The sequence below is a fragment of the Scomber japonicus genome, chromosome 18, assembly GCF_027409825.1.
Source record: "Scomber japonicus isolate fScoJap1 chromosome 18, fScoJap1.pri, whole genome shotgun sequence".
Taxonomy (NCBI): domain Eukaryota; kingdom Metazoa; phylum Chordata; class Actinopteri; order Scombriformes; family Scombridae; genus Scomber; species Scomber japonicus.
The window spans coordinates 13299642-13311590 of NC_070595.1; the positions used below are offsets into that span (position 1 = coordinate 13299642).

General features: G+C 37.2%; 1 protein-coding gene across 1 annotated transcript; it reads left to right on the forward strand.

The window, feature by feature from the left end:
* The first annotated feature begins 1652 nt into the window (after positions 1–1652).
* On the forward strand, positions 1653–2924 carry kcnj12b (potassium inwardly rectifying channel subfamily J member 12b). Its single transcript, XM_053337826.1, has one exon. The coding sequence runs from the start codon at positions 1653–1655 to the stop codon at positions 2922–2924; it is 1272 nt and encodes a 423-aa protein (XP_053193801.1).
* The last annotated feature ends 9025 nt before the right edge of the window (positions 2925–11949 follow it).

Consider the following 11949-nt stretch of genomic DNA (forward strand, 5'->3'; position numbering starts at 1 on the left):
CAGTGAAAGTATAAATACAAGAAATGTAACTGTAATTTTGATTTGATTTAACTAATTTGGACAAATGAAGCCTCATATTTACCTTGAAAGTGCCTTTTGGAAGGGATCTCATAATGGCCAGTATGAACAGGAGGAATGATTAAAGCAAGAAAATATGTGTTAATGTTTATTTGGGCACTATTTCTTTTAGAATGGGCTTGAAAACACGTGAACCTCGATCATTCAACATTCACCACAAATAACTTCTGTGTAGCTTCACAGAGCTGCAAGCTGGGCGGTAGACTATTGATTTTATAACAATAAAAAGTTAAATTATTATTAATGAACCATTTAAATCAAACATATTGAAAGCGGAAGGCAAATAAACCAAAATGGATCACAATGATCTCCTTCTGTGTCATGTGTTTCTGTGTGAAACAGCTGGATCAGCTGGACCCCAAAATCTTTTATCACACCTGCAGTTAATAACATTTATTTTTAAGACTCTTAGTGATTTTTATTTTGATCATCAATGCAGCTCAAGTTGGATGTGCTGAACAGTGCAGTTGTGACAAATCAGGATGAAATGAACCTTTTTTAGAAATATTTCCTTCATTAGAGTGTCTGAAATGTTTCCATCGATTCTTACCGTCAAACCATTTGTATCTGAGGCTGCCTCCTCTGTGATACCCAATGTTCTGCCCCATCTTTTTCAGCCCATATTATTTTCCGGTACAATCCTCACAGGGGAATCACACAGCCTCATCACAGTACTCCAGTGACTCTAATAGCTGTGCCAGCTGGAAGAAACAGAAGATACGTCATATAAAATGGCAGGGCATTGGATTAGCTGGCTATTTCTGTACCTTGTTGATCAGAGAAACATGTATTGTATATACCAGACTATTACCAAGAGAACAGGGGAGAGAGGTAAGACAGAAAATCAAATATATGCTATGAAAGTAAATTCAAAATGAATGTAGAACAAAATCTTTTAAAGCATGGTTAAATATCTTACACATATACCACATTTTCAATACAGAGGGCAATTTTAAACTCTACCTATACTTTTATCATTTTCATGTTTGTCATAAATTGTATATCAAGAAAGCCTAAAACACATATTACAGTGAATTACATTCATCAGTGTCACTGGCTGAGAAAAACAACTGTCAAAAGTTGTTACTAAATCAAGAGTAAAATATTTAAGTGAACAGTTACTCTTACAAGATAAAAACTTCAGAGATCAGTCCTAAAACTTTTACAGATGGTAATTAGTGACTCATGAGAGTCTTGATAATTTCAATTACGTATTATTATTATTATTATTATTGCTATCATTATTATAATAATAAATGTGCCTATAATGCCTCAAAACATTTGGAAATTGACATCCTGGGCTGTTACATAAGATCAACCTGCTGGGACAAATACATAAACAGCATTTAGTGCAGAAAAAGGGGTTTAATGGACAGATACTACTACTACTACTACTAATAATAATAATAATAATATTTTCTGTCCTTTCTTCACAGGAAACTGCAGTCGAGCCTTACCTCTCAATTCCAGTTGACGCTGAGTCTGTGTTGGACGGATCTTAGCACTTCCTGTGAGCCTGGTCAGTTTTGTATGAGCTGGGCAGTGTGAAACTACGTGGCTGTCCCCACTGAGGCATGAGTGTGGGAAGGGCCCACCAGCACAGCTTCCTTTCCTGTGAAGAAGAAGTAGGCCTGAGACTAAGTACAATGCCTGCTGTGGGCAGCTTCGGCAATGGTAAAATCCACACAAGACGCAAATACCACACCCGGTTTGTCAGCAAGGCTGGGCAATGCAACGTCCATTTCTCAAACATGGATGAGAAATCACAGCGGTACATTTCGGACATTTTCACAACTTGTGTGGACATCCGCTGGCGATACATGTTCTTTCTGTTCAGCCTGGCGTTTGTGGTGTCTTGGCTAATGTTCGGCCTGGCGTTCTGGGTCATCGGCCTCCTACATGGTGACATGGACCACGATGGTGGGGACGACAATTTTGTTCCTTGTGTCATCCAGGTCAACACCTTTGTGGCAGCTTTCCTGTTTTCCATTGAGACCCAGACAACCATCGGATATGGATCTCGCTGTGTGACTGAGGAATGCCCTGCTGCTGTCTTCATGGTGGTACTTCAGTCCATTGTTGGTTGCATCATCGATGCCTTCATGATTGGTGCCATCATGGCCAAGATGGCAAGGCCCAAAAAGCGTGCAGAAACTCTGCTGTTCAGCCACAATGCTGTCATCGCCATGCGTGATGGTAAGTTGTGCCTCATGTTTAGGGTTGCAAATCTAAGGAAGAGCCATGTGGTGGAGGCTCATGTCAGAGCCCAGCTGGTCAAGCCCCGTTACACAGAGGAAGGCGAGTATATCCCTCTGGATCAGATTGACATGAATGTAGGCTATGACAAAGGCACAGACCGCCTGTTTCTGGTTGCACCCCTCATTGTAATTCATGAGATCGATGAAGAAAGTCCACTGTTTGGCATCAGCAAGCAAGATCTAGAAGCATCTGACTTTGAAATAGTTATCATACTTGAAGGTTTGGTTGAGGCGACAGCTATGACGGTGCAAGCACGCAGCTCTTACCTACCCTCGGAGATCCTTTGGGGTCACCGCTTTGAGCCCCTCATCTTCGAAGAGAAGAGCCAATACAGGATAGATTACGCCTACTTTCACAAAACATACGAAGTACCGTCCACCCCAAGATGCAGTGCCAGGGATATAGAGGAGAGAAAGTTTCCAACGTCTGGTGGCAACTCCTTCTGCTATGAGAATGAGCTGGCCTTCATCAGCAGGGATGAGGAGGACGAGGGAGATGTGGAGAAAGAGGAAAACAGGCTGTGTTCATCAGAGCAATCCACCCCTGGACATGAAACAGTGTCCTCCCGTAGAGAATCAAAAATTTGACATTTGGCGATTGCTTACCAGAACATCAGTGTTTTGGTTTGTTGTTTTTGGACGCAAGTATCATGAAATGTATGAAGAGACCAATGACTGTCATACTAAGGCATGAGGACACCACTGATGACCGTTCTGCCGCAGCTGGAGGAAAAGCAGGACCGATCTCCAACATGCTGGCAAACATTGGAAAACTTTTTGCTTTTACTTCCCTGAGATGGATTTTCAGCTTCAGCAAATGCAAACAAAAACTGTCATGTTTCAATTTGCATATGATCCTAACAATAAAGTGCATGACAATAGGATAGTTTTGTATTAATATTTTCAAAATGTTGGATAATTTCAGTGGGACTGTCTGTATAAGTGCTGTACACAGTCCTCAAATATAAAGTTCACAACAGAGTGTGGAGTGAAATTGACACTTTGCAGATGTTTAGAAAAGCAAAACTCGGGAATATTTCTCCAGAATAATTCTCCTTTTCCCATCTGGAAAAAATGCAGGATATTCATCTTAATGATATAACTTATGTGAACAGTCTCTAAATGTTCTACATTATATATCAGTGGATGACTTGGTTAGTCGGTAACCGATATACATGCAGGATTGATTGACACATGACAAGGTAGAGTCATTCCGATTATATAAAGGAAAAAACAATCTTGATGGTGATTTATATGATTTTTATTCATACTGCCAGGGAAAACTATTCATCTCTGTATTTATGTGTGAGCCAGAGGGAATAAGTATTGAATAAATGCCCAATAAACCCTGTCCCCTTAGTTACTGTTGCTAGTCCTGTCACGCTTTACGTTCCGCAACAGCATATGTTGTTTAAGTGATAATTGAGGCTGACCAATAAATTTTTTACTTTCAACTTTGGATACACTGGATAGCCTCTATCGGAAGGCATTCACAAAAAGTGACAGAAACACTAGAGTAACGAACAAAAATAGATACAAGTTCAAATCCTGCACACACCAGTCACTGCATGAGGTGATGAAGACTTCCGGTTCTTGAAAGTTACACAAATGATCAGAAGTTTATGAAAAAGCTCTTGCATTGCAGTGTAGATCTAGTATTGTAGCTATTAAATGCTTAAGGCATTTGTTTGCTTTCCAACTTGTATGTTTTAACATTGCAAGAGAAAAGACTTCAAGGATACAGACTAAGTGATCCCTCTCTCTCTCAAACATCCAAGACCAGCTTCCAGTTACTCATTAAAAGTAATCTGTAACCCCACACAAAATAGTATAGTTTGAAATGCTGCTGGTTAGTTCTGTGGGTAGTGAGCTTATTGACGTTAGAACAAACACACTGTTCAATCCATTCCTTACACCTTTTCTTTGGTTGTGGTGAGGGTTAAAAATACAATACCCTCCAAACCACACCACTCCAACATGTGGAAAAAAATGACCGTTGCCTAGCTTTGTTTGGCCATCACGGTTCGATTTCTTGTATCATGTCTATGCATTGTATGCTTTTTATGTGTCATTTATTGCTGTTGGTTAGGTTTAGGCACAAAAACTTTGTTAAAGTTAGGGAAAGATCATAGTTTCGGTTAAAATGATCAGTAAAAAGTGGTAAAAATCTCTGGTTAAAATGTCTAGATGTGACACTGCTTTTGCAACTTTTTTTGTTAAAGATTTATTTTTGGGCTTTTCATGCCTTTATTTTAGTAAGTAACTGGCAGAGAGGCCAATGGGAATCAGGGAGAGAGAGAGGGGAATGACCTGCAGCATGGGTCCCTGGTTGCGATTATGACCACTAGGGCGCTACTGCTTTTGCAACTTGCCTTTTTTATCTATTGAGCCATACACCCAACATCCATCTAACCGGCCTCCTCCTAATAAGCCAAAATGACCTTATAAAAGAAAAGAAAAAAAGTCACATTATATTGATGTCAACTGACATAGATCATTTCCCCCGTCACTCACACGTAACTATTTACTATCACACTTTTGTGACTAAATTTAAGACCTAAATGGCATGAAATGGTATGTGTAAAGCAAAAAATGCTTAGTCATAACACGCAAAATGGCTTAAGAAATTGGCTTGTTATTCAGAGGCTATTTAGTGATGCCAACCTGGTTCGATTTTCTCAGATGTGGTATGTAATCTAATGGGAAATAAAAATATAATTGAGCGTAAAGTTTATATTTCACAATTGAGCCATTTTCTCCTCATAAATGTGCTGCTGCAGGTCAAAATGCAGTCTTTATGGCTTGTGTCATATATACAAAATACAAAATAAGGAAAAACAAATAAGAAGCACTCAAAGTTAAGCCATCTCTGTGACCTCAGGACATAAAAACACTGCAAGAACAGGAGAATCCAAGTCTAACCCTTCACATATTGGTAAGATTTATTTTGGATGGTCCCTCACAGGCAGCAGACGAGTCTAATTAAAGTAATTTGAAATTAAAATCTGTCACATCAATGACCTGTGGGAGACTGAGTGGAGTAATACTGTGTCACATCTGCGCTCTATATTGAGTTGAAAAGCCAAATCCAAAAAACAAATAAATAAATAAACAAAGAGAAGCCATGACACACTTTTTTTTTTTTTTAAGATTTGACTACATGGACTCTTGTGGGTCACTAAAAGAACTTGTAACAAGCTCTAAACCAGATGTAGATGCATTTCACGGGTGCTTCACTGGGGATAAAATGAGATGATAAATTTAGTTCAAAGAAAAATAATAAAAATGTCAATCTATAAATCAGAATTTAAACAAATTAAACTTTACCTTGAGAAAACTCTGTAAACTGTAAGTAAAATTGTATACATATGTATATGTATATATATATATATATATATATATATATATATTTCAAGAATAATTCAATAGATGATTTTCACACAGAGCTTTGACCTGACCTGTTCATGTTGTGATAAATCACACCCACAGCTATAAATAAATTAATTAGGTGTTTGTTTAATTTGTCCCTGTTCTCTGCCTATGACACTGAATTATGATCATTCTTTCTCTTTTTTCTTTCTTTCTTTTATTCTGGTTATAAAGATAATAGGTCAGGTTGTATACCAATGTATCACTGATCCCAGGTGAGATGAATTAGTTTTCCATGTGGGTCCATATGGGGTTATCTTTTACTCCTGACTGCCATTTCAGCAAAACTTCAACACTTCATTTGTATTTATATCTTGCTGACCTGTGCTAAAATAAAGGCATGCTCCACAAAACAAGTGGTGGTTCTGTTGCCATTTGCACTAAAAGTGGAGCACAGCAAAAATGATTAGATCCTGTAAATTTGTTAGGCCTTTATTGTAAATAAAATGTTTTTTTGTTTTGTTTTGTTATATGACCTTTGTGCTTGAATAGAGGCTAAGTATTAGCACTTTATTTAATATCATAAGTTGCTTGAGCAAAGCTGGGAAAAAATACTCTCTTTCCTTGATGGAAAAAACATCTACAGATTTGAACCTCTTCTTGTCTTCCACAAAATGCATTGAAGCAATCTTGACTCTGAGTTACACCGTCTTCTTGCAGGGTTTAGTTTGTTTGGTGAGACAACAGTTTATAAAGAAGAAAGAGACATTTGAAAAAATATCTCTTGATTGCCACAATAAAATATATCAGAAAAAGCCAGCAGTTCTCTGTTTTCTTCATAGAAAATGGACAGTAAAAACAGGGATAATTTAACATAAATCTGCTTAATGCAATTGTTGTTGAGTTACAACAAATAAGTATAGCGGGGAGGGAACTTGTGAGCCAGCTGTTTGATAAACAGAGAGGAATGGAGTGTGATTTATGGCTGTGATTTGGTGGTGGACAGTATCTGGTTGGGGTCAGAGGTTTCTTCTTTCACTGTTATGCAACCAATAAGGCATGTCTTTGCATACAGACAAGGCTTGGCAGTCTTGATTTCACTGCCCTGTAACCTTGAACGCTGGAAAAGAGCTTGAACGCATGCACACACACGACCACACAAACCCAGCTGACAATAGCTTTAGTTAAATTGCCAAATATCAAAATAGGATACTTATTGTATTGTTATGACCAGTGTAAGAGCTTATTTTCTCTCTGATCTTTTAAAGACACAATCAAAGTTGTGTTTTAGCAAAAATTCCTGTAGAATTTACAAATTGAATGGACGAATCTTGAGATTTTTTCTATCATTCTAACCGTCAAATATAACATGCAGAGCCAAACCAAGAATCAACTGATCCTACTCACAAGGACTGCAGTGCGTGTATATCCAAAGCCTGATGTATCTTATTCCTCTGTGCTGTAGACCTAAGGTGTTGTCCAAAAGCTATTAAGAACACGTCAGTGATCCACACTGTTGCATTGGGTAACATGTTCCTTCATCATGAAGAGTACTGACAGAGTAGATTGCTTAGAAAGGTGCCCAAAGACCAATCACAGCAATCAGTCTCTGAAGAGTAGTTCTGTGTAAGGCAGACGCCACTTGTTGTGCCTCCTATCACAACCTTCTGACTTTGTGTTGAGGTTTTATGAGAAATGTACAATGTGGTTCAAAGTCAAGAGGTTGTGAACAGAACTGTGTTCCTGCACATGTCCGGCTGTGTCTGTCATACACTAAACTACTCTCTGAAGATTACTCTCTGTTTGGAACCATTTCTAAACAAACTAATGTGCCCATGAAGAACAAGTCACCCAGTGGACAACAGCAGAGGTCTACGGCCCAGAGGAATAAGTTATATCAGACTCCAGATAAACACTGAATACTTGTAAGTAGGATCATTGTTGGTTTGGCTCAGCACATGAGATTTGTTGACAGTAAAAAAATCAGAAAATCTCCAGCCATATCCTTTAAGTAGAATATGATTGTGTGTGTTTGTTTGTCTAGCCCAAGTACATGCCAAGACAAATCCCAAACAATGTTTCATTGACATGGTAATAAATTATTGAATCTGAATCTGGTAGGTGGTGGGTACCTCATCCAAAAATAATATTATCCATATCTGGTTTTATTCAATTACCATTTATTATGAGTAGTCAGCCAAAGAGTGGGTGTGTGAACTATTAAACTGTTATCCTGGCACCAACAAGTCCCATCAGCGTGACATTTAACAGAATAAATTATTCTACCCTTTCATGCTTTTGACTTTCAGGGAGTTATTTTACTGCCAAATGAATCTATAATGTATCGCTTTAGATGAGATGTGCTGATGGAAAGAGCACCGAGAATAAAACGGGATGCTTCCCACCCACTCTGCGGTGGGTGTTGGAGGATGAGAAGCCGAGGAGGGTCAGTCTTCAAACACGCAGAGTGGGTTGTTGAAAGAAACATTCAGCCCTAATTGCAGCAGCTCTACTCTTCACTGGTTTCCCTCAGCTGCCAGAAGGAGGTAGAGGGTGGAAAAAAAAGTAACATGTTGCAACACAAACAGCTGTACTTCCAGACATTTTAGAAATGAATAATATTAACAATCAAGTCTCATCATTAACATATCAACTGGGTTTTTTTAGGAACCAACAAGACAGGTTTGGATTTTGGTTTAAATGAAAATTGATCTCACTGGAGTTTGAAAAGAATTTGACATGTTGGCAGTTGTGTAATACAGTTTCTACTATAATACAGTATTAACTTTAAACAAGTATCACTATCAATGAGATGAAAAAAAGATACTTTGATTCAAATGGTTTCATTTTTTTACAGGATCTAAATGCATGGAGGTTCTAATGTGGGGAAACTGACAAGGTGTTGGTCAAAATCAGACATTGTGTTTGGTGAAATGACGCTCCTTGTCAAAAATGGCTGGAAATACAAAGGCGTAACTCTCTTCGTCCTTTGCCTGGGGACGTGACATCTCATTGTGACAGGACAAGTCATGGAAACCAATCTTAGCATCTTTTCCCCTTTGTGTACCTACCTCTTGATATTATATTGCAGTTTCTCTTTCCATTGACAGTAAAATCAGATTGCCTCGTGTTATTCTTTTGAGGGTGAGGACAGCTTAAAGGTTGGAGAGAAGTGAACTTGTGAATGGAAGATCGCTGGTTGGAATAACCGCCCTGTCTGGGAAAAACTGAGAGAGGAAATTGAGCCACTGGTTTAGAAATCAGGCTGGATGTGACTGTAATTGAAACTATTGTCGAACTGCCTTTAGTGCAGCTGTCCAAAGGAGATCATGACACTTTTTAATTGAATTTAATGTTGTCTCTACACACATAACTTTCATTTAACTTCTCTGTTTATAAATATCAAGAATTTAACTTTTTATATGACACATGCATTACTTGAGTATAAACAGTTCATAAAGCAACATTAATACAGTATTACTTAGCTGTAATCACATAACAGATGTTATAATATATGATTATATAGAGGAACAAATACTTAGTTAGTTATAAACTATTAACTGTTTATATACATTTAAACATCATTAATAGCTTGCTCTAAAACTGTTTATAGAATTGTTCAAAACTAATGAAGACAGATCCTTTTTTACCTTGAAATCTGTGAAAAGAAAAATTACAACTGAATATCTTCTAACTAGATTTCTTTTATTCATTTTATAGCCTTGATCACTTTATGGAGTTTGCTGAGTTGTAATGCAAAGAAGTATGTATAAATAAATACATATTTAATGAATGGTTAATAAATGATTAATCAATACATCATATTTTGTATTCATGGGACAGCAGTGTTATATTTTTTTTGTCATTATCTGTTACAGTTGTTTGACAGGACAAGGTAAAGTTGTTGACCCATTTACCAACCAAACAGTAATATAGTCCTCACATCTGGTTACAACTACATTAAAAATCCTTTATGCTGCTCTTGAATGTTAAATGGAGGGCAAAGTAACACTAGTGGAAGACGTATTCAGATATCTGACTCAAGTAAAAGTACCAACACAAAAATATAAACTACATTACAAATAGGAGTCCTGCATCCAAAACCCTACTTTAGTATTTTATAAGCACAATATACACCAAGTATCAAAAGTAAAATCACTCCTTCCCTGTGACTGTTGCACATGTAGTATTTAACTGTTGGAGCTAGTTGGAGCTCGTTTTAATCACTTAGTTTCATCCATGTGGTTCCCTAATGTGGGGTCAGCCCCCCTCAACTTTTTATCCACAAAAGGATCTGTCTATATATCATATATTATTTATTATATATTATATATTGGATAACATTGCCTCTATGGGTCTTATTTAAATGGCACCAGCTGAGATTTTTAGAGGGAACATGTCTTAGAATATACAAAAATATCATGTGTTTTTATTATGTAATCTGAAATGTAATAGTAACTACAGCTGTTAAATATAATATATAATAAATGTACAATAAAAAAGTTAATCTTAGAAAGCAGTAAAAATTTAAATAAATCCTTTTCAACTACAGTGACATAAAACAATGAAGTGCAGTACCTTAAAACTGTACTTGAGTAAACATATTTAGTTACTTTCCACCACTGTAACCTAATGTTACTGAAAGCTGAAGGTGTGTCGCTCCTCATTCCTCTGACGTGTCTACACACTGTGAGCTCGTCAATGTCAGCAACATGTGAATGGGGCAGTTTCATGAAAAGGGTTAGGGTCACATTCAGTGTATCAGCAACTTTCACAGGAAAGTACATACTAGAGTTTACTGTCTGATCATATCTCTTTAAGTTATTTTGCTTATGGAGCCATTCGTCCTCCAGCTGAGCACATCACTCAGTGGTATTCGCTGCTCCGGCCTCGACTCTTGCAGACGTACAGTATTTGATTACAGCAACAGGCTGATTGGATTACAAGAGGCACTGACTCAAATACCTACAGCAAACACAGAGCAACAAGAGAACTTCCTGTTGGGAATGAGCATGCAGAGAGGACAAGAACTACTCACCCAGTTCAAGAGCAATAGGGTCAGCCTGGTTTAACACACAAAAAAGAGACAATGCATTCAAAAACCATTACTAGAAGACTCACCAGTAGTGTCTCATTTCCAATCTCCTATGTCAACCATTCACCAGATAATCTTAGGTCGATGCTGTTTTTCTACATCTACTCTCACATAATCATCTTTCACTGATGCATTTCATGGTTTGAGTTATTTTAACAGAATATTAACTTTATTTATTTTATTACTCAATTTTAAAACTTTCACAGATGAGCCTGTAAAATAACAAAAGAGAAACTACTACTATTATACTGACAGATTGTAAATGTGGGCTCCCACCTTTTAACATACTAACATACTGTTGGACAGGTGGAGACAGTTAACATGTGAAATCATAGTAAAATAAACAATCAGTTGACATGATTTCCATTTTAACCAGAACGTGTACTCTATCTTGTATCAAGAAACATCTTTAATGGCCCACTCCATAATTAACACACCTGTTGCTGAATACTGGACTACAACTGACTCCAAACAAGTTATCACAAATCCTGCTAATAGGTACTTGTATTAAACTCCAAACTTTTTTTGTGATCAGCAGATGAAATTGAAAAAACCTTCTAGTGTCAAACTTCCACATCAAATACACATTTCTGAGTGGAGGAGGGCTTTGAATTAGATTTAGCTCTTGGCTGATGTTACTTAGACACCTGCACATCTGTTCAGGGATGATAGCTGTGTTGTAATCATTTGCTGTTTCCTATTTATGTGGTTATTTGTATTTCAATTATAAATATTTCAATCAGTTCTGTAATTTGTGCAAAACTTTTCTGTAAATGAAAAATCTTTATGTCACATAGAGAGACAGACCTACAACCATCTGCATATCTATTATCTCTCAGTATTGTACACAATGGTGAGAAAGAGCATGTTAAAAACAAAAGAATCTCAATATACACCTTGAAAACTGATAGAGTTGAAGGTCATAAATATATGAAGCACAAATTGTAAAATGGGTAACTATTTATTTACCATTCTGTTTCAACTTACTTTTAAGCTTAACAAAAAGCATTTAGTAGAGGAAACGGTAAATTTGACTTCCTAGTACTGTTACTATGATTAATAACATTTTGCCATCAGAACTGTCAATGTAGACCTGGAAAGTTCTTGAAGCACCTCTTTGCTGCCCCCCAGTGGCTTATACAGCCTGTA